The sequence below is a fragment of the Pseudorasbora parva genome, chromosome 6 (assembly GCF_024679245.1).
Source record: "Pseudorasbora parva isolate DD20220531a chromosome 6, ASM2467924v1, whole genome shotgun sequence".
Lineage (NCBI taxonomy): Eukaryota > Metazoa > Chordata > Actinopteri > Cypriniformes > Gobionidae > Pseudorasbora > Pseudorasbora parva.
Genome location: NC_090177.1, coordinates 21,881,204 through 21,905,066, shown reverse-complemented (window position 1 = coordinate 21,905,066; position 23,863 = coordinate 21,881,204). Strand labels below are relative to the sequence as shown.

Sequence of the window (23,863 nt, the reverse complement as noted above, 5' to 3'; positions counted from 1 at the left end):
GCTTTTATTTTGTTACAATTTTGGCGCATACAGTTGCTGCCACAACAACAACTGCTCTGGGATAGAGTAGCCAATAATAAACGTCTGTACTCGATCGTGAAGTATTTTCCTCCAATGAAATGGTTCCTTACAAGGTTGTGGTCCAATCAACGTAAACGTAGGAGGGCGCTAAAATGGATGACGACGTTAACAGAGCTGAGAGCTCATTGTTACTAGTGCATTGCGTTGATCTCTGGAAGGGGCAGCGGGAAGATCCCACTTAAACGTTAACAAGTATTGCTCCATAGGTGAGTTTTCACGTAGAAATGATAAAGTATAATAATAACTTAAGAACAGTTTTATACTCAACTGAAGATTATTATATTGATTCATTATATCAGTTTTTGTGAGTTAAAACCAAGAGTATCTTATCCTCCCAATTCAAAGATGGCCGAACAGCAGCACTGACGTATGAATTTGGCGCTTTCTGCATAAGATTAAAACGACAATCTTACGATCTCTGATAATGTTTAAGAAATCGCAGTTATGCTAACGTTACAGTTTTTTTAATGTAAAGTTAAAGAATTGGTTTATACGATTGGTTGAATGCTCTTGAAGATTACTGTTTAGCCCACATGCTTTAACGGGATTTAAACGAATATCGTGTGCTGATGTACGTTAGAGTAAAGCCTTAACGTTACCATGTTACGTTTAAAAGTTATTGTTTATCATTAGAAGATGCGCATAATGCATTCCGGACCGTTTTGGCCACTTTGTTTATACGTGAATTGCAGCATTTATGACATGTGGTTTGCAGGAACTGTAACTTAAGTATCAGGTCATGGAAAACCTAGACATATCGGGGAGTTTAAAATTTTTGATGCGGATATTTTTAAATGTTAAAAGTTAAAAACAAACAAACAAATGTTTTGTGGTTATGCTCTAAGCATATTACGCTGCATTATTTTCTTAATACATAACATTTTTATGCTGTAGTAATGACCTAAGTAATAGTGTCTGTATTTGATTAGGTTATGTTAACTTGCTCACTGCATCAGTGATGAACAGGATTCGGATCCACGTGCTGCCATCCAGCAGAGGCCGAGTGACTCAAGCTGCTCGCTCTCAAGAGCCTCAGACCTGCTCCTTCACCCAGAGACCTTGTTCACAGCCTCGTTTGGAGGGCCTGGAGTTCTGCATCAAACATGTACTTGAAGATAAAAATGCTCCGTACAGGCAATGCAGTTATGTTTCCAACAAGAATGGCAAACGCTGCCCTAATGCAGCCCCAAAACCAGAGAAAAAAGAGGGGTGAATGTGCTTGCTTTACTGCCTTAACATGGTTAAGAATGTAGCTGCTGTAGACATTTGACTAGTAATGTTGTTTTTCTTTATGTTAGGGTAGCGTTCTGTGCTGAGCATGCGCGCAGAAATGCTTTAGTTCAACAAGCTCAAATGCGGAAGGCGTCTGCTTCTGGACCGTCGCCCGAAGTTCTACTGTCCCAGCTCAGTGGCTACAGTCGGCCAGAATCTGGAGCTCACAGTCAGGAGGGCCGGAGTGAAGCTAGTCGCATACTAGGTGAGATCTAACTTGCTTCAAATCGCGCTGTTACTTGCTTTTGGCATTGTAATCATTGAGAAATCTCTTTTAAAGTTTGGAAAGGTTGAAATTTTTCTTTGCAACTAAAGTGACACCAGTTTGATTGGTGCTCCAGAGGAAATTACCGGCAGTGAAATCAACAAGCAACAAAGACCCCATTATAACAAGCAGAATGCTGCAATTTTTGCATGTTAAATTTTATATATATATATATATATATATATATATATATATATATATATATATATATATATATATATATATATATATATATATATAATATGATTTAACATCAATTGATACTGATAGTTTATGCAGTGTATTATTTTATTGTGATATTGTGCCATTTAAACATTTATGAATTTAAACAGAAATACTTAGAGTATTAGTCATTTTATGTGTTGCCTTTTGATCCAAATGTTTAATAGATTTGGACATAATAAAATAACGATGCAAGTGGTGAATTTTCTTTTTGTGATGTATTTTGTCTGTATTTATTTCCCTTGTATAGATGAAGATAGCTGGAGTGAGGAGGAGCAGGATCCAATTGTTTTGGATCAGACGTGGAGAGGAGACCCTGACAGTGATGCTGAAAGTCTTGATAGTGACCACGAAGATCCTTTAAAGTGAGACATTGCTTATTTGATTCTTCTTATCTGCTTTGTCAAAATCAGTTTGAATACATTTCCATTATCTTCCATTGGTAACAAACCTCAGTGCACTTTTCTCCTTTGGATTGCCAGATGCCAAGAGAATAAATCCCCCAAATGTGGCTTTTCTCTAAAAAGGATACATTTTCTTCCTAGTGTTTTATCATCTAAATCTGGCAACAATGTGCTCTCTGCGGTGCAAAAAAGTGCTGATGATCTGACAACACTGATAAACATTTATATTGGAGTTGTGATACTCCTTTGTGAAATTCTGCCTAAATGAGCGTCTCACAAATAAATAATAATCACGAGTGTTTGCTGTAGCATAAACATGAGTGAAACTTTGGACTGGTGGTGGCGCTAGAGGGAATGTTTTAAAGACTCCAAATTTGGCGTGGTTACTATTGGTACTGACCTCTATAGGTGTACCAAAATTCATAACTTTCCCGCAAGCGGTTCTATGGGCTGCCATAGACTTCAATGACGGAATAATAATAATAAGAAATCTAACAATTTCAAGAGGGGCTCTGCACCTTCAGTGCTTGAATGGCGTAGCGAACAGTTCAATATTATATTGACAATTGTGGCATCCCTAATACACATACACTACTGGTCAAAATTTTTAGAACAGTAAGTTTAAAAAAAATGTTTTTAAAGAAGTATATTGTCATTTTTTTATATTGTGAAATACTATTAAAAAATAACTTTTCTATTTAAACAGCACTAGGTAACTTTTGCTCTTGGGGTCCTCCTACAATTGGGAAAAAATATTGTCCTCTGCTACTGTCGTAAACTCTGTCATCCTTCATCAGGGGATGCGCGGCATGCATTTGTTGACATGACATCCATGATAGCCCTGAACTAGTGATGAGCGGGGTCGGCTCATAACCCTGGGACCCGGTATGTCTATTTAAAGGTCCCGTTCTTCGCAATTCCATCTTTCAAACTTTAGGTAGTGTGTATTGTTGCTGTTAGAGCATAAATAATACCTGTACAATTATAAAGCTCAAAGTTAAATGCCAAGCGAGATATTTTATTTAACTGAAGTTCCCTGTTAAAGCCTACAGCAGTTTGTTGACTAACCCGCCACCCAGAAGAACACGCAAAATAGGGGGCGTGGTCTTGTTGCTCTTCCACGTGGAGAAGAGCGCACATTCAGCACTTGCATTTCCCCGTTATGGTAAGAGGCGGGACCTTTCCGGGCAAAGTGCGCTAAGCTGCTGTCCAATCAGAACACGTGAAGCGCTGGCCTAATCAGAACTCGTTGCGTATTTCTGAAGTAGGGACTTCATAGAACAAGAAAATCATCAGGCCGTTTTTAGGACAGAGGAAACAGCGCTGTACAGATAAGTAAACTGTGTGAAAAATACTGTTTTTTTTACATGCGAAACATGAACTCGTTATATTGCACACTGTAAACATAATCAAAGCTTCGAAAACACACGAAGAACGGGACCTTTAAAGGTTGTGTGTGCGGGGCGGGTTATAAAAATATATACAGTGGTGTGGGGAGGGTCAAATAATTCATAAAAGACCCGAGAGTTGGAAAAAAAGCAGACCCGTGCATCACTATCAGTTACCCTGAACACTGTTCAGATGCAGTTGTTCTGATTGCGTCGCGTGTGAAATGTCTTCATCTCAGGTACAGTGGCATATGTTTCAGCATGTCATATGAATATAATATCATTGGTTTGATTTTTTTCAAACGCCAAATGATCGTGATGCTCACATTTACAGGCCAGCATCATTATAGTAGCCTAGTCTATTGTTTACCGTTTTATAATCTATGATGCGTCAATTCAATGTTTGAGTGGTAGGTAATAACTATAGCAAGCATGACAGCCAAGTCATCATTGGTTGGGCACGCCTCCTTTAGCTCACGCCATCGAGCAAACGCTGGCCCAATGTTGATCCTTGTCCTGCCTTTAATCCGATCACTTTTGTTTCCTCTTAATGCTTTCCTCCAACAAAACCTTTGCTTTTTTATTTTTCTGTGCTGCTTAGGACATGACTATAACATCCAACAAAAAAACGATAGTTGGGCTCACACGTCCGAATGTAAGGAAGTGGTGGTGGAAGTGATGTATATGCCGTAAAGCAGTCAAATTTTGTTGGTCCTTTTGTTCTTGGGTTACTACCGAAACCCAAAGTTTAAAAGTACCATTAAAAATGATAGACCCAGTCAGGCTGTGGCAGACGTGTAATTCAACCTATTGTAAGTTGATGTATAACTGTCACTTCATCATTTTAATGCATCCCTGCTAATAAAAGCTGCTGTAATGATACTAATTATAGTAATCATGATTATCATTTTATCCATTATCATGTAGCCCTACTTTAGCTGATGGAGTGTGACTTATTTTCTATAGGCATGCAGGTGTTTACACAGCAGAGGAGGTGGCGCTCATCACGCGTGAAAAACTAATCAGACTTCAGTCCCTCTACATAGACCAATTCAAACGTCTTCAACATTTATTAAAAGAAAAGAAACGACGATACCTGCACAGTCGCAAAATTGAGCATGAGACTATTGGTAAGGCTGCTGCTGTCATTCGTTGGTTGCATTCATGTATTGTCAACATATAATACAGTACATTTTTTTGATACAGGTGGCAGCTTGTTAACGGGTCCAGAGGGCCTGTCCATGAAGGAACGAGAGAACCTGAAAAAATTAAAGGCTCTGCGGCGTTATCGCCGTCGCTATGGTGTAGAGGCGTTGTTACATCGCCAGCTCAGAGAACGAAGACAAGCAATTACTGAGGGAGGCACGCCACAGGTATGGATGGACTTTCTAGTAATGTCTTATGGTTTTGTTTCTCTGTAATAAAATGTTTAAACTGGTTTTAACAGACCTGAATGAAATTTGATTGTTAGATTGTCAAATGGGCATCAGCAGGGCTGTATGCAGGGTTTTATAATTATAAAGTGCAGTTCTGTAGATTAGACATACGAAACATTATTGGATAACTGACATTTCTCTGGGCCAATCGGAATCTTAGCACTTGCCCCAGAATCTTGAAGCACACAGCGTCAACTGAGCTCGCCATTGATTGAATGAGACGCCTGGCTACCATGCGAGTCTGACGGTTGGAAGGAAGCAAGCTTAGATTTCAATTCAAGCATGGGCGTAGATTATGGGGTGGGGACGTGCCCTCTGCACTTTTAATAAAGTGTATTTTCATCCCCCGCACTTTTACTGGGTCTCACAGATCCTAGTCGACCCGCTCCGAGCGGGATTCGAACCGACGTTACTTGCGCAAAGGCGGGCAAGTTAACAGGGATGCTAAAGACAGCTTTCTCTACCTCAGTTGATTGCGCGCTTCTTGAGGTCACATGCAAGTGTATTTATACATAAAAACCAATGTGAATACATCAAGATTTAAATTCAGAGACAAAAAATAATCTATGCATGACCTGTCATTTTATTCGTATCTAAATATGAGGTCGGCGCTCTCACAGAAAGTCCAAAAGCGGATTCGTAGAAACTTACTGTCATGCTGGTGCTGCAGCTGAAGGAAAACAATCGTTATGAGCTGAAACGTGACAACGACAATCAGACGATTGCGACAATATATGCGCTATGTGTGTGTTTCAAGCCATCTCAATGTAGGCTATTTATTGACAGTAAAGTAGGCCTATATCGTATGAATAATGCAGTGCTAACTGGCAGCTTTTTAAATGTTTATCTTCTGCTCACCAAAGCTGCATTTATTTAATCGAAATACAGTTAAAACAGTATTTAAAAAATATTTGTAATGGTATTTTATTTCACAATGAAAACAGCCTTTTTTCTATGTGAATATAGAAAAGTGTAATTTATTCCTGTGATCAAAGCTGAATTTATCAGCATTAATCCAGTCTTCAGTGTCCCTAATCATCAAAAATATTTGTTGAGCATCAAATCCTCATATGAGAGCCCCCCCCCCACCCACACCGTCACCTTTTTTCTCTGAGGAGTTTGCAGGTTTGTTTATAATACACATTTAAGATGTCTACATGAGTTCTGAGCAGGTCTAAAATTTTTGGGTCGTTTGGTTTATTGGTACTGCCATCTTAACACAATGACAACGTGAAAATTCCTGTCATTTCTGAGCTTTTTTTTAAAGCTTTATTCGCACGGGACTAGTATTATCTGGGGAACTCTGGTGATTTGTAATAATTGCAGAGAATGTCTGTGATCTTAATCCTGTGCAAATCACCTTGTTTGTAATTCGTAAAGTAAAAATTTCCCCGCAAATTACTTTGCGCTTAACATCGTAGTCCTGTGATAGTAGTCCTGTGCGACTCTGTGATTTGGCCAGGATTAGGTGGATCGTGTATAATTTTTGCAAAGTTTTTATTTCCTGTGCGCATTTCTATCTTTATCTTTCACGAAGAATGGAGAATTCATTCAATGGGAATTCATAACGGTGCACATTATGACTATGTAGCGTTCATAATGCGCAACGTTATGAGTTCCCGTGCGGCCGGATGGATTACTTTCACTTTAGAATAAGTACCAATTTGGGAGCAAACTGATTGAATGGTGTGTTTAATATTAATATCAATACTATTCTTAATGAAGAACAGAACAGCTTTGCTTATCCCGTTCGAATGTGCCACACAAAACTGGGGGATGTGGGGGAGTAAATGTGATTTCTAAAATAAATACTATTGAGCAAAGATACTAATAAAATAAACAATGCTTTTCAGGGTTTTCAGGGAGGTCTAACATTGGTTTTTAGGCAGAGGAATGGAATAAAGTAATCAAATATAAAATAACTGCATATTTAACTGTTTAAATTAAAAAGTAATCCTTATTAAACTTACAAAAGCTATTCAATCAAGAGCAGTGAGTGATGTCCTTATCTTTTGTTTGACATTAAACAGACAGCAGTAAAGGCTACTGCACCTTTAACTGTAATCCTTGACTGTATAAAGGCATATACAGAGTACAGATCGTCTGCTAGGATACTCATCAAGACAGTTTGACATGCTTTTTTTTGTGAGTTGTCCGTTCAAGCACAAGATTTGAAAGAGAACTCATCATTTGCGTGCTTTGAGACGAGTGCGTGCTTTGGGACGAGTGCACAGAGACAGGCGAAAATGACTGGTCATATCCGGACTAGGGCTGGGCGATATGACGATATTATCATATATCGAAGATGTCTCGCAAATATGTCGATATCGATAACAGTCAGTGTTATCAGACGATAATCGACATCATAAAAATGACGACTGATAAACTCACAGGACATTGCGTTGCCAAATTCATTATAAATAGTAGTTACCATACACTCACCTTTTTAGTGTTTTTGATGCATAACTACAGTAGCCTATATGTGTTCAAGCAAAACATTGAATTATGGATAAGACGTTGGTTGTGTTTTCATTATACACGCGCAAAGAGAAGCACATTGGCTTGGCTAAATGTTTTAAAACGCTCTAAATAATATTATTTCCTATTAGGCTAAATTATAAATATAATAGCCTATTAATAATAGAAACATTAATCAAACATGGAAACCTGGAAAACATTTAAAATAGCCTACTTACGCTAAAAATAAAACGAGAGAGAAACCTTTGGGGGAAAAATAGCTCAACGGAAAAAAAATAGCTCAACCTTAAACGGTTGAAAATGTCTATAAAAGCTAACCATAGGCCTGTATTTTAAATACTATAAAATAAAGGTGTTAGAATAAAATTATTATAATATAAAAAATGAAAGAAAAATATATTAAAGTGAAGTAAAAACTCACAGCTCGTGCAGTGATGGAGCGCAGTATTCTGAACAGAAACGCATGAGCTACTCGCGTCAACACTGCACTTTGCTTAATTACATATTTTGGTTTCGAATCGCTTCGTTTAAAAGTGGACATTTTAAGCTTTCTATGCGCATATTTCTCTTGTCTGTGAGGCAAGTAGCCTGCTGCATTTTGGTTTATTTATGAGACAAGCGCTCCAGTTCATAAGAAATTAAAGCGATCACTCCGGCGACTTCGACACGTCTTCCATTTGCATATTATTTATTAAACCCAGGCAATTGGCCAAAGAAACCTTTATTAAAATTAAGATACAATTTAAACAAAACGAAAGAATGCTTTCTACAAAACAAAACTTAATATTAAACTAAATATAACCACCAAAAGCATTTCTGACTCACTCGCATCTTTGCACTTATCATAATCAGATGAAATGTAAATATACTATTATAATAGGCCTTTTCAAACATAATATGCAAAAAGAAAGAAGACAAACATTGTTTAATGGCTACAACAAAGTGAGCTACAGATAAATGTCTGAGCTGGATTTAATTATTTTACAGGTGAGCGGTTCACGAGCGCGCCTGCGGATTATTGAGCCGAGTCAAGCCAAGTCAGCTTTATTTATTATATAGTTCTTTTACAATGACGATTGTTTCAAAGCAGCTTCACAGTGTTAAACGGGACAATATTGCAGCAAAATTTGATTTCCAGTCGTTCTGGGAAAACAGTGATGTTATCAGCTTTTTTCGTTAATTTTAGTTTTAACATGAGTCACTCCGGTCCGCTTCGCTCATTACATGCTCGTTCTCATAATTAGTTAATGTGCCGGGCCGGGCAAGGCTCGGACACAACGAGCACAAGCTCCGGTAGGGTCGGGCTTGATTTTTTTGAGCACAATCTAAGCTCTAATTGACATTTAATGTGTCATTGCCGCTCGACCACATATCCGTCGTCTTTGAGAAGCGGCTGCAGAGCGGAAACGAGGCCGCTACTGCTGGGTATGGTGTAGCCTACGTGAATATGGCTGCGGAGGGTTCACTTTCTTTCTTTTTTTTCTTCTTCTTTTTTTTTGCACAGCCTGCAGATAGCCTCTGTTGGATCCACTGGTTCACCATTTGCATTTGGTTTAAATCCATAATACTGCCAAATTACTAATGTACATCTTTTCTTGGATATTAAGCGTTGTCCTCCATTTTATGCCTGGAAAATTGTGGCGCGGGGATCAGTGCGGAGTAGATGATATTATCGGATATCGCGATGTTTTTGAAGGCGATTATCGCCCCCCAAAAATTAACATATCGCCCAGCCCTTATCCGGACCACACAACACAAACAAATTTTACAAAGAGACCGTTTTGAGTGTATAACTGAGCCAGCCCATGCATCTATCAACAGAAACATACATAAAGCATTATTTTCAAGTTACAACCCATATTAAAGATGCGTCGTCAGATGTGAGATGAACTGCGTTGCAAGTGCGTCTCGGCACCCCTTCTTGCGGCACCCCGGTTGGGAAACACTGGCCTTGACACAGCACTAGTTTGTCTAGAACTATTGAGAGTGCCGTGACATGAAGGCATATGTGGCGGCCGGTGTTGATTCTGTGGCGGACTGCCACAAAGTAGTCAATGTGTGGGAAACACTGGAGATAGCTCGGATGAGGAGATCTTGGTCCTTTGCAATATCCTTGCAGCACAAAAGTAGAGGTAATACTATATTAGGCAATTATTTTATACACCTCTGAAAAATACAGAGGTCTGGACCTCGTGACCTCACAGCTGGCTACGGCCATGGGCGTCAGTCTGAGCCTATTGTCATGCTCAGTTATTTTATTAATATAATTTGTGCATCTTTTAATTATTTTGTTTTTTTTCTTCCCCCAACACAGGCGATGCGTTTAGGCCAGAGATGCATTTCCTTTGTGGAAGGAACACGCTGTTCAAATCAGTGTCTGCCAATGACACGACATTGTGTCTCTCGTATCCTTATTTATTTATGCTGTAACTTTATGTTCAGATCTATTAAAAAAAATGTAAACTGACTTTTGAACTAAAATAATACATGTATTTAGCTAATAATTTATTTGAATGGTATGCATAAACATTCACATTCTCTTGTAGCCCTGAATCAAGGCCCACAGCTTGCTGTAGTTGTTGGTTTCAAACAGTGGCTTATACAAAAGTCTTCTAATCGTGTGTTCTGTTGACTTCCCAGAATTATTTAATGGGATAAGTCGATTCGGTTTGAAGGAACAGTTTAAGTTTTACACCTCCACTAGCCTCCTATATCTTTGACAAGTTAAAAGCTATTTCCTCAGTTCTCCTTCTCGCTTCTTAACCCTGCACAATAGACATTTATCAAGATAGTAGCCAAGTTTTATTCAAGATGTGCCCTGGTCTGAAAGACGTTCCATGTGATCGGCCTGTGCACATGGGACAGTCAGAGGAGCCCCGCTGTCCTCTGCACCTGTCTCTGCCTCCACCCATGTACCAGCCTGAGCAGGAGTCTCTTGCCCCAGAGCAGCTGGCGTCTGCGCCCACAGACATGTACCTCAGTGCTGCAGAGCTCCAGCCAACAGAAAATCTACCTCTGGAATTCAGTGATGTATGATTTGTGTTGGTTTTTCCTATTAAAATGAAAATCGCTGCTGTCAATTGCTTTCCTTGTGTTTTGGAAATCCCTTCATGTAGAGTTTGGCATTATCAGAATAATTAACACCATAATCTGCACTAAATGTGTTCACCAAAATATCTTACTCCATCTTCAGATTGCTGAGGTATCCATCAAGTATCTACATGCCTGCTAACAGTGCTGCTCAAATATGTTCCCCGCTGTGTAAATCATATCCCGGAGCTTCACATTAATGAAAAGCAAATTAATCTCAATGTTCAGCAGTCATCTTCCTTTAATTTTGTGTCTGACTTTTTCTGTGCCCACAGTAAAACCTCTCATTTAATTTCATTTTTGGAAACGTCTCATTTTCTTGTTATGCTACAGACTATTTATGTGCTTTTCCATTATTTGTTCCCACTGCCTGCCTTCAAAGACGCAAACAACATTGCTGAATTTTGTGTTTGTTATTTGGCTGTCAATGACACTTCAATTTTGAAATCTTTGATTTAAAAAACAAAATAATTGTTTTAAAAAAAACATGTTAAAACGCATATGAAAGAAATGACGAAGTGCCAGTATTTTCTGGTTGTCTTAGATAATTATAATTTTTTTATTAATATACTAAATTATTCATATTTTTAATTAATGGGCTATTGAGACTTTTCAAAGGAAGTTTTGTTGCGAAGACATTATAATAAAAGTATCTCAGATTAAAACCAATCAAGATGTTGTTTGGTACAAATATGAATACCAAATCAATTATTAGTAAATTTTTTCTATCTGGAATAGGATTTCTCCTACTTGGACATTTTACATGTTTACATGTTCTTTAAAAAAAAAAAAAAAGGTTTACCACTGATAGTGTAACATTTTATTTTCTAGATGAATATCCATTTTTCATGCTGTACATTATAATTGTGTGATGCTTATTCTCTTTGAGCATTTTAGTTTTGATTTATCTATTTATTTTCAGACAAAAATAGCATGGGATTTAATATCAGCCATTGGTAATGTTCTTAACATAAAATAGATACTGTCCAGAGTTGAAATATTAGTGCATCCCTAATCATCAGTGATGTAATTATAGTCTCTTTGTGTGCAGGATCTTGATGTTGAAGATGAGGGATTGCAGTGTCCCCCGTCCCCCTTGCTGTTCGACACAGCGCTCGCATTAGAGGACCAAACCATCAGAGAGATTGCCGAGGCCCCCATGGACATTCTGACTGGGGCGGAACATGGAGATCTAGACGGATCTGCCCAAGATGCTGAGCTCTCGGAGAGAGACGAGTTGTCTGTAGAAGATGAGGTAATTATCATTATTGGAATAGGTAAACGATGCAACCTCAGTTTTGTGTTTCTTCCTTGCAATGGCTAGTGGGCACTTATGCACCAAACTACTGTCTTGTTTTACAGGTTGAATCTGAAATACTTGAAGCAGTTGGACATGCGGTTCCCATGCAGAATTCATCAAAGGATTCTGACACGAAAACAACAGATGCCTTATCCTGAGCACATTGTGACCTGATTTTCTCAGCTGTCATACTGTTGATATTTCGAACAGTTCAAATGATCTATTTAAAAGCCATATTCCGGAAGTCTTTCATCACAATTCAACTCAACATTCTCATGAATTAAAATAGCACAATGGCACATGTTCTGATATAGATTGTGTTTTGTTAAACTAAAAGAACATGCACAGCAGTTATAGGATATGGACATAGTTGTACAGAAAGTCAAGTCTCCAAGCACCATCTACTTTAATCCAGTACATTTCTGGCTTCATATGATTTTCATGAATCATACTGGGATTTGTTCACTAAAATAAACCTTTACATCTCATCTTGCTCTTGTTAATTATAATTTTGCACTCATGAAAGAGCTCCTCTGGGACAGTCAGGGTTCCCACGGTCTTGGAAAACCTAGAAATATCAGGGAATTTTTATCTTCAGAGCCATGGAAATTTCTATAGGGGATTACATGCTTGTAGTAACGATTAGGGGTGGGTTTCCCAAAAGCATCATTAGCCAAACTAGTTTCCTTGAACTCTTGGTAATGATGGAACTTTAAACCATATAGTTGGGAAATGCAACCCTGCTCTGTAGAACTTGCTTGCAAGCCATTGTTTGATTTGTGATAAATTGTAGAGTAAAAAAAGAAGATACAGAAATCAAACTGGTTCACAGAATATATATATATGTGTGTGTGTGTATATATATATATATATATATATATATATATATATATATATATATATATATATATCTATATATATAATGTTTTACACAAACAAATGACTGGAAAGGGTCATGTAAATAGTGAAAACCCTGGGCAATGAAATGGTGTCTTAATGTTTAGCATTTACTAGTTGTTTCCTGCTTTGTTTGAAACATTGTGGCTAGCAAGTAGAAAACATTAGCCAAAAATAATAGTTTTTAAATTATATATATAATATACATTTTATAAACTTAAAGGCAGAAAAAAATCAAAGATTGGCCACTGCATTTTACAATAAATATGTATAAAATACAGCTGACTGATGACTGCTTAGTCACAAGTCATGATTAATGAAATCACTGCAGATGCGTAACGAAAATAACGTGATGACGTCTTCGCTTAATAAAATAAAATGGGTTAGTAAATTTAAAAAAAATACTACTTAACAAAATAAATGTGTAAAGCAATACTATAAATGAAAAAAAAATGCTTTTGAAAATGCTACGTGGAGCATAAGATAGGGCCTTTTACTAAAAGTGGGGCGGGCAACACAATTTCAAGCCATGACATCACTTTTCCTGCGAGTGCTTTAACCTAAACACGGGAAGAGAGACGGATGGGAAGAGACGACGATAAAAGCTTTAATCAGCGGTTGGGGAAACAGATAAACATGTCCACAAGCTGTGAATTTAAAAGTACAGTTCAAGGTATTTCTTAGCGATATTCATCGGGGATATTTTCACACCTTCCGAAGCAGCACAAGGATCGCGCGAGGTAAAGATTTTTTTCTCTCCAGCTATCGCGCGCACAGTTTGACGTTTACGTGTCAAAAGTATGCTGATTTTGCAAAATGTAATGTACTATGGACATTATGGGTGTTTGTTGTGGTATTGAATGTTGATACGCGCGGTGTAAGATTGGAAAGGGAAATGTGGGGCATTAGCCATCCGGCTATCTGGGACACCGGTGGGGTTGTAGACTGAGGATGCTTGTCGTGATATCCTGCTTTGCTCAGAAATGCATCTGCGCTTGGCTCTTTAAATCACTAATTCTGCAACAATATAGTTTTCTAAGATGGCTTTATATATGAACCTTGCATTCTTTATGGCAGTGCACAAAATCACAATAATCCGATTTTATCCTAAGCCTTTGCATCAGTTCCCCCTGATCACTCTTGTTTTATGTAGTTAAAGCTATAGCCCTTCCTCTTTCTTCAGCACACTGAACCTGCAGCCTGTTTATACTTGCACACAACTTTTGTGTTTACACAAAAGTATTTACTGTGTGTGTGTTTGTGTGATGGGGACGCAGACTGCATTGTAAAATTGCTAATTTTGGCAGTTCATTTTGCTGGAGACCCTAAAACAGCAACTAATTCAAGAGTAATTGAGGGTAAAAGCATGTCCCCAGCCCCTCCCCTTTAATATTTTACAGATGTTTTTCACATTGGCAAGTCCCATGTTCAAAACCATGTTAATGCTGGCTTGCAACCTACAATTCTCCCACATTTAATATTCAAGATTTCTGGGATTTTTTTCAATTAGAGGAGCTTTCCTGTCTCTTAGGTTGATTTGAAAGCAATCATTGGTATTTTAAAAGTTTATTTTTGTTGCATATCTTTATTACTTTTCTAAGTAATACGTGTTGAAATCATAGGTTGAAATGTTCAATTTGCTCTGTACTCGTCTGTCTGTCTATCTATAGTTAAAATGTGCTTTGCACATTTTTAGTTGTTTGTATTTATTTATTTATTTATTTATTTATTTATTTATTCATTCATTCATTCATAGGAGTCACCGTTCTTGCTGTCATTGCACTTTTTATTGATGGAAAATACAGTAACATCATTGCACAAGTCTAAGTTTAAAGATTAGAAATTCATTTTTACTTCATTATCTGAGAGTTGCTTTACAATATGGGTGCCATATACCAAACTGGTCAGTTTTTTTAGAATTTGTTTCAGAAGCAGTCGATTTCTTTTAAGTTAGTTGACTTCTAGCTAAATTGTTGTGATATCAAGTCCAAGGTGAAAAATGTCATTACCATCATGGTATACCAAAATCTATTTAAAAGTTTTGAATCTTTTTTTTATTACCATGTTTAATAATAAGTGCTTAACATATTTTTTTAAAAAAAACTTTCATTCAACATTTAAAAAAATCAGAAGAGCCTCTATTTGAAGAATCACCCATTTATTCTTACATAGATCTCTTGGAATTTTGATGCACAGACAGACCGTTGCACAGACGATCAAGTAAATAATGTCCCCAAAATAGCTGACAGCAATCTAAGGCGAGATAAACTCCAAATTGCTCAGTAAACCAAATGGCCACAGAGGACATTAGAGGCGGCAGGGGGCCTTGCTGCCAGTTTGCTGATAGTCATGGTTGTGTGGTAATTTTGCGAACTACTCCCATGATCACAACATTATCTTCATTTGCTTTTGATCTTTTTGCATGCCCGGCAGACATGCATTGTCCTTAATGGGAGTCAGATGACATAGGCAAGATCACATTATTAAAGATTCCAAGACACTTAGTGAGGAATTCAGAATGTTTTCTTTCGTAAATTCACTTAAGTGATGTGTGAAAATATAAAAACGTTTCCATAGCTCCAGATTATCTGTTTGTGCAACTATATCTATCTAAACACTTTTTAAAAATACATATATTTATTTGTTTGCGTTCAATTTATCCTTGCTTGTAGAACACACACATGCCAGTTTGCTTTAGGCCGTTTGTGTAAAGCCGATTTTCTTGTTGGACGTCTTTACTCTGCAGTCTCATTTCTCAGGGCAAATCATTTTTATACTCTGCTTAAAACATAACTTCTAGCATTATAGAAGAGAGAGAGATTGATTAAAATAAAAATGCTAACTTTCCATATACCTACACAAGGTTTTTTGCATGTGCGGAAATAGCTGACTCCGTACTAATAAATATAGCAAATTCTGTAGAAATCCTCGGACTCATTTTAAACTAGTGTAGTTTGCATTCCTATATGTAATGGCTGTGGCCAAAGTGGTCACGCAACTATTGTTCCCATGTATACATATTTAAATAAGATGCTATCAGTCGTATCGCTGCAATGCCTTTCAACGCGTTGCAGCTCCCACATGGCCTGAAGTTGTAACTCTGTTATGTTGTAGCCTGCGAACAGTGCCGCTCGTTGTTTTTCCAGGTTGTGGCTCATGATGTTATTCCATGGATTGGAGCCCAGAATGGTTGGGGGAGATTGTGCTTGGCCACCTGATCCTAGTGCACGGCAGAGACGCAGATCAGCTGCTATCGCAAAACAGAGCCACATGAGCCGCATGCAAACAAAAGCCCTGTGAAACATCTGATAAAGAAATGAAATCACACAGGGTGCTGTGGGAAAATTTACTAGTGATATATTGCAGATTTGGCCCCCGGCTTTAATGTTTGTTGTTAAAAGGTTTATGTCTTTTAATTTGTTATTCGGTGGAACTTTAAGGCAAAACACCCCGGGTCAATAGGGTAAAAAAATGTACTAATTGTCACCATACTTCCCCAGTTGGTTGATTACATTTAAGCATTTTTAGTATTACAAGTTTTCTGATACGTTTAAATATGCAACTGAGGCATGCACTAATCTGCATACCTTTCCAGAAGAGAAATCTGAACATTGGATGAAGCCTGCATGGTTCAAAGTTCCTGTTTCGTTTTGTTGACATATGAGTCAAAGGTTTTTACAGATGGGGTTTTGGATATCTTTTTATCACTCCATAAATAAGAAATACTGTAAACAGACAGAAAAAAAAGTACATTTCCACCGTATATATATTTTAGGAATACAGTAATATTCAAACAAAATTAGGCTAATGAACAAAGCCCTCTGTAAAAAGCTGCAGAATATAGATAGGAGTAAGGCCGTGTGTCCACCAAAGCGTTTTTAGCCTGCTGAAAACGCCTCGCTGTGAGCGCTTGAGAGCGTTTTGGCAGGCAGCGTTTTTTTTCTCCTCAGTTGAGACTCTGCTTGTTGTTATGATACGGAAAATCAGCGGAAGTCTTTCTAATTTCACAGGTAGTTTGTTCATGTATTGATTCTATATAAAATTGCAGATACAATGTAAAGTATTTGCTCTGGCTTTTGTTTTAAATCATTTTATTCCATTATTATTTGCTTGTTGTCATCTGATGACGACACGCAGAATGGGGCGGTTGGTCTGTGTTGTGTTTGTCCCGCCCCTCCTCCACTTTGATTGGACGGCTGGGTGAAAAGTGACAGTAATGAGCGCTTTATTTTACTCAAAGTTGAACATTCTTCAACTCTCAGCGCTCAGCGCATGAGCGTGAAATACTCGCTCAGCACCTCGGTGCGCTCCAGGCGTTCTAAAAACGCGGCGCTCTCATTGAAAACGCCAGCCAGCAGCGTGAAAAAACGCTTTGGTGGACACGCGGCCTAAAGCCGTAAAGTTTGGTGTATGTAAACGCTGATTAAGTGGAGATTTCTGACTCATTTTACGAAAAGGACCTTTAAAGATATCTATTGTAATTAAAATCCACAGGCACAGATAGATAAAGTGCAATAAAATAAACACTTAAAGGAAAAGTTCACCCCAAAATGAAAATTATTTTATTTTACTCACCGTCAAGTTGTTCCAGATGTGTATGAGTTTTTATTCTGCTGAACATAAAAAAGATATTTTGAAGAATGTCGGTAACCAAACAGTTGATGGTCCAACTGAATTTATTATATTTTCTTCATCAACTGTTTGGTTAACCATTTTCTTTTGTGTTCAGCAGAAGAAACAAATTCATCCTGGTTTGGAACAACTTGAGGGCAAGGAAATGAGGACAGAATTTTCACAACTATCCCTTAAAAAAAAAAAAAAACCACGTGTTTTGCATGTTTTCTTTCGGCTAATCTGAAACAACATGTCATGAAAAGCCAAACAGCTCAAAACTGACCAGTGCACGAAAAAACTGTTTTTGAGGAACCACCTCAGAAAGTAAGGAAGTGAACCCTTCCTTAAATTTAAACATGAAACTGTAGAGTTTTTAGCTTGCGCAGTTTCATCCTCGTGCTTTGTCGGTCATCTAAACATGGCTCTTTGGACAATTAGGGCTGAGGCATGAAACTTTTGGCAGTGGCTGTTTGGCTCCGATAGCCTTCGCATAACCGGGCAGCTTGATTGGGGCCCAGAAGTCTTGCATTAGTCTGAGAAAATGGAAGCCATCATTAAAGCAGCATCTTTCTTGTCAACATAAAAGGCTAAGAAGTCTACAGTTGGGCCAGCGTTGGCACAAAACATGTTTAAACTCCCTCCAGACACGCAGGGTCTCGTTTTACCCATGCTGAGTTCGGGCGGCCATGTCTGTTATCAGTTTCTCTGCTGGCGCGTTTCCCCCACCCTGCTCCCCGGCAAACAGTTACCATGGTTATGGATCGGGGGATCATATAAATGTAGAAAACTCATCAATTACTCTGGGATGCTGGAAAGATATGCCATATACACAGCAGGGAAGTGGGCTGCCATCTCCCCAAGACATTGCTACTGTTTTCACAAACACTGCAGAAATACGGATGAGAGCAATTACTCTTGCAGCATTCTCCCCATCCAGTCTTTGTTGCATTTTTTGAGGTGCACAGTGAGGCTTTCTTGCACATCCTTGCCTGTATTTTACACATTCATGTATATGGGTGACTGGCCTGATGGTCGTTTTTACTATTGTCTGGGTCTGTTCATTTATTACGTTCTTATAAAATATCAAATAATTTTACTTTTTATGGAGGTTCAGGTTGAAAAATGGCGAGTGTTGTGGTTCCCCAAAACTATGAATTAATCGTTAATAATAACAATTAAAAAAATTGGTTTAAAAACATATTAATAATTTTTAATGGATTTTGATACATTTCAAAATATTTTAATTTACATTTTAGTCATTTTTAATGTGCCTTTGTCATTTTTATTAGTTTTTTTTATGTTTAGCTATAAATCTTTCAATTTTGGTATCATTGTAATTTTTAAGTTGCCAACATTTTCAAAAAAAAATTTTTTAATCATTTAAAACATTTAAAAAAAATATATAAAATATTTTTTAAATCTAATATTTATATTTAATTTCAGTAAACAAAAATATAAAAGTTATATTTTATAAAATAAAATATCAAATGTTTTTATAATGATAAAATATTGTAATTGTTTTTGTAAACATCAACATCAGTCATTAACTCATTAAACTAGTAGAAAATGGTATAAAAGTTTTTTGTATATAATTGTATATATTTATTATTTATATATCAATAATAAAAAATAGTAATTTATTATTATTATTATTATTATTATTATTATTATTATTATTATTATTATTAATTATATATTCTTTTTTATTTTATTGAACTTTTTCCCCCTCTTAATCATGGACACACTTATGTCATTGACATGTACATGTTAAGGTATATATTATTACAGTGGGTTTGTCCAGAGTACATTCCTATTACCTGTATACTTAGCAAGTAACAGTATCTTTTGCGTCGAACAGTGGCGCTTAGAGAACCTATCAGCAGTGACCTAGTGAAAGCAATGCACCATTGCAAAAATATATGGATTTATTTTGCTTTACATTCACACTGAAGAAAAAAAAACAACGAAGCAAACATTTGCTTTGGTTTCTCACAGTACGCCAGTCTTTAGCTCCTACAAACATTCAATTCATAGTTTTACTCCGTGGAAATATGCTTTGGAATGTGGCCTTAATCAATTCAAGCAAACCAGGTCAATGGCACATCCTGTTTGGGGAGAGAGGGGATAAATGTCTATGATTTGGTTGGGCGGCAATGAGAGTCAAACAAACCTCATCATCAGTGGTGTAGAGTGGGGCATTTGTACAGCACTATACATTTGATATGGCAGGGGTCCCTTTTCTCTGGCACAAAGAGACTACAGTCACAGACCCCCTTTGAAAAGCCACACCACCACCCTGTTTGAAAGCCGGGAAAAATGGCCTCACGTGCTTTCATTTCCCTTCTTTTTTTTTCTCTCGAAATGAAAGCGTCGGTGGTTTAGGATCCTGCGACCTTTAGCCCGTTAATTACACCAACTATTCCCCTGAGAGGCTTACCAAAGCTGATGTATGTTATGTTTATGTTAAATGTGCATCCTGCCCTGCGACAGGGTCATTTCTTTTAAAACACCCACATTATCAATCTGGCCTGTAAGAGCGGTCAGTTATCTTCGCAACCTTTTTTGGTCGACAGAATTCACATATTTATGTAGCGCAGAGGATTAATGGCAGGATGGAAGTAGACGCAAAATGCATTAATACGGCTTAAATATAAATTCTTGCTTTTCTAAGTGGACTGTGGCCACGTGCGGCAGAACAAAAGAGGAAAGGTAGGGAGCTGGAATGACTGCGGCGGCCCAGCTGGAAGGTGCCGGAGGGTATTCGCTTTGAGCCATGACGCCTGGTGTCCAGATGTTTAGTGGCTGTGTCCATGTTCACTGGCTCTGCAGTCTGCTGAAAGCCAGGCTTCACTGCACTTTACTGCAGTGCCGGCACGGGGACACCGGCTCGGCCAGCACAACTCACATGCCAGCCTGCAAACCAAGCGTATAGCCCACTGGTTTATTATGCCGAGCTGTTTATTTTACAGTGAAATAACTTTTTTCCAGGTTTGTTATATGTGTGGCTTTTTTTCTTCATTGTTTATCAATGGAACCAGAGCCCATTTTCCCCTCCCTCTTTTTTTTGTGTGTGAGCGTAGCCAATACAGTAGCCGGTGTGACATTTAGTCAAGGTGGTAACCATGACTACAAGATTATTCCGCTTTGGCTTTACCAGATGTCCTTGTCCAGCAGATGTAGCGTTTACTCGCTTGTTTGTGACCTCCAAGTCAAATTTGCTTTGTCAGGCGGGTTATTTTATCTCAACATGTTTATGTACAGTTCGTACATGTGTGATATATTTGAAATGTAGTGTTCACTCAGATCTTTGAACTGATGTGATTTCCATCTAGGAGGACAAATACTTTTAGAGAAGTGTGGTTTAAGTTATTGTTTATTGGAAAAGTCATGGTGCTCAGTCGTCAGTGTTTATCACTACATAATTGTTGCTGTAATACAGAAGACGCATTCCCCGCGGGGCAGAAGGACCGGTCAGTTTAGAACAGTGGTGTACTGCCCCTCCCTCTCTCCCCCCAAGACTAGTGTCACATTTCTAAAAGGTGGATCAGCCCCTCCACCTCACATGGAGTTCAGCACATTACCGCCCATTAAGCTGTCTCACTCTCAATGGGGGCTTTTTTGCCATGAGCCTGATTTATTCCTTTAATCCTGAGTCACCCAAATGCTTTGTCATTGACCAACTGCTGGCAAATGGAGTTGGACCAAACACTAGCAAATGTCTGTCGGGAGGATTCTTTAATTAGGGATGCGGCAGTATTAAAATTCAGGCTGAAATCAATAAGCACAATTTCATGTGGCAGTCATAAATTAAATGTTGTTGTGGTTGTTGTTATAAATGATATGGTATTATTATCTAAAAGAAAAACATTAAAATCAGTAGTAGATGTCAATGTTGTGATGCCTAAATTAAAGCATCACATTGATTTGACAAGGATTGTATTCAGGGGTGGGCAATATACACGATTAATCTGTAGAAATTTGTCAACCGTTTGAGATTTTGGACTATCGTCTTTATCTGGGTTACACTCATGTGACGTCGCTGTGCTGTCACAAAAGCCTATCGTTTGCATGCGTTTTTAAGCATTGCGGTTTAAAAACAGGGGTGTATTCCAGAAAGGTTAAAGGGTTAGTGCAACCAAAAAGGAAAATTCTGTCATTAATGCCCTCATGTCGTTCGACACCCGTAAGACCTCCGTTCATCTTTGGAACACAAATGAAGATATTTTTGTTGAAATCCGATGGCTCAGAAAGGCCTTCATTAGCCACAATGTCATTTCCTCTCTCAAGACCCATAAAAGGCACTAAAGACGTCGTTACAAAGCCCATCTCTGTACAGTGGCTCTTCAATCATTTTATGAAGCAACTAGAATAGTTTTTGTGCAAACCCCCCCAAATAACGACTTGTATAGTGATGGCCTCTTTTAAAACAGATTCCTGAAGCCTCTGAGCTTTATGAATCAGCGTATTGATTCAGATCGCATGTCAAACCACCAAACTGCTGAAATCACCTGACTTTGGCGACTGAACTGTTGATTCGATACACAGGTTCATAATGGTTCGAAGCTTTACGAAGCAGTGTTTTGAAAATCGACCATTGCAATATAAATCATTATTTGTATTTTTTGTGTGCACAGAAACTATTCTTGTTAATTCATAAAATTATTGTAGAACCAGCTTTGTAGCTTTGTAATAATGTCTGTAGTACCTTTTATGGGTCTTGAAAGAGGAAATTACATCGTGGCCAATGAAGGCCTTTCTGAGCCATCGGATTTCAACAAAAATATCTTAATTTGTGTTCCGAAGATGAACGGAGGTGTTACAGGTGTCGAACGATTAGAGTGTAAGTAATTAATGACAGAATTTTCACTTTTGGGTGAATTAACCCTTTAACTTACCATCACATATATCTTAAACTCTCGGTTGATTAACCCAAACCTTGCTTACTCGAGGTATGCTGGTTCCAAAAACGAGTCCGGGAGTAAGTTCAGACAACTCAGAGTATGTTCTCGGTTAACACAAGACATTCTCAACAGAGCTAGAAATCTATGATTCACCATGAAACAGACGCTAAGAAGAAGCGTGCCATTTTACTTCCTCTTCTTCTTTTGTTTAATAGCGATTTACATAACATACTTAATTCACATCATCACCTATTTGGTGGTTATGCAATCATTTTTCCAGTGTCTTTGTTTAATAAGTAATCTGTATTAACTGAGAATAAGGATTATATTGTTTATTTGATGCTAATAAATGGAATGCAGATCCAGTGAGATGACTAAAATAAATACATATTTTTTAATTGCATTAACATTTACACTTTTTGTAAAAAAAAATTGTATTCTAGTTCTTTAGAATTAATATATAATATTGTATATTATATAACTGAAACAAATTTGGTTATATTAATAACTATATTTATTATTCAAAACATCTGAATACCTCTTAAGCAAACTAAGGCCAGTTTCACACTGTACACGTTAGCAGAGCGTAAGCAGATTAGAGGATTCACATCGTACGCAGAGACGGCGCGGCAGCACGGAGCAGAGCCGAATCGGCAGTGCTTGCAAATTGACCTGATTAACATGAAAAACAACAAATTTTACCATAAAATAATTTAATGAAGTGTCCTGTGTTTCACTATCACCATATCAGATCAAGTGCTGTGAAAAATATTAAATAAAATACATGACAACACATCACTGCCAAAAGTTTTTTCCTAAACTTCAACAGGCCGTTTAAATGATTAAAACTAGAGGCATGTGTTAACTTTAAGGATACTTTTACAATGCATACCTACAGCATGTTATATGCATTTGTGTTTTGGACACAGGGGAACATGTCACATTTGCGGCAGAATTTGCTGCCCATCATAAATCAGAGCACAAGAATGACAGTATTGAGGAGAACACCGGAAAATGTGACAGAATGGACAATATTCATGCGGTTCAGCTGCGCGAGACAAACGCTGCCAGTGAGAATGCACAACGGGCGCGCACTTGCTCCCGCTCTCTATATGCACTGCTTCTGCCCTGCCAATGCACTGCTTGCCTGTGCAGTGTGAAGCCGGTGTTAGCCTGAAACACAACCTGCTCCGGAGCAGGTTATGTTCAGAGAGTGAGTTGCTAGGGTTACCTGCATACCCTGAAAGTTACCTCCGTTTTTGGATCTGAAAGTTGAGGTTATCTGCTAACTTGCCACTAAACATACCAGTGTATGTCACATAACCTGCTTTCTGGAATACCTCCCAGATTTTAAAGGGGTGATAAACTGAGAAATCAACTTTCCCTTGAGCTTTTGATATATAAAAGGTCATGGTAATTAGGGGTGTGCCAAAAAATTGATTCACAGAAGAATCTAGATTCTAATTTGCAACGATTCAGAATCGATCTGAAATGTCCAAGAATCGATTTAATAAA

The 23,863-nt window shown here is 37.9% G+C and overlaps 2 protein-coding genes and 1 non-coding gene across 7 annotated transcripts in view; all 3 read left to right on the top strand.

The window, feature by feature from the left end:
* Positions 1–122: 122 nt before the first annotated feature.
* kansl2 (KAT8 regulatory NSL complex subunit 2) lies at positions 123–12,424 on the top strand. 3 transcript variants are annotated; one of them, XM_067446193.1, is made up of 10 exons: positions 123–287; positions 1,011–1,290; positions 1,380–1,558; positions 2,091–2,205; positions 4,599–4,762; positions 4,839–5,005; positions 9,861–9,951; positions 10,323–10,576; positions 11,688–11,891; positions 11,999–12,424. In XM_067446193.1, the coding sequence occupies exons 2-10, from the start codon at positions 1,040–1,042 to the stop codon at positions 12,092–12,094; spliced, it is 1,521 nt and encodes a 506-aa protein (XP_067302294.1). In that variant the 5' UTR covers positions 123–287; positions 1,011–1,039; the 3' UTR covers positions 12,095–12,424. The 3 variants fall into 3 exon arrangements, with proteins under 3 accessions (XP_067302294.1, XP_067302297.1, XP_067302295.1); XM_067446196.1 differs by having other exon boundaries at positions 205–287; positions 1,038–1,290; XM_067446194.1 differs by lacking the exon at positions 123–287 and adding an exon at positions 461–652.
* On the top strand, positions 10,089–10,229 carry LOC137080132 (small nucleolar RNA SNORA2/SNORA34 family). Its single transcript, XR_010906004.1, has one exon. It is a non-coding gene; the product is annotated as a small nucleolar RNA SNORA2/SNORA34 family (small nucleolar RNA).
* A 935-nt stretch (positions 12,425–13,359) lies between the features above and the next one.
* nckap5l (NCK-associated protein 5-like) overlaps positions 13,360–23,863 on the top strand; it is a 35,548-nt gene continuing 25,044 nt past the window's right edge. For all 3 annotated transcript variants that reach the window (XM_067446187.1, XM_067446186.1, XM_067446184.1), the window contains exon 1: positions 13,360–13,573. The gene's annotated coding sequence lies outside the window, so the exon portion shown is untranslated. The remainder of the gene's footprint in view (positions 13,574–23,863) is intronic.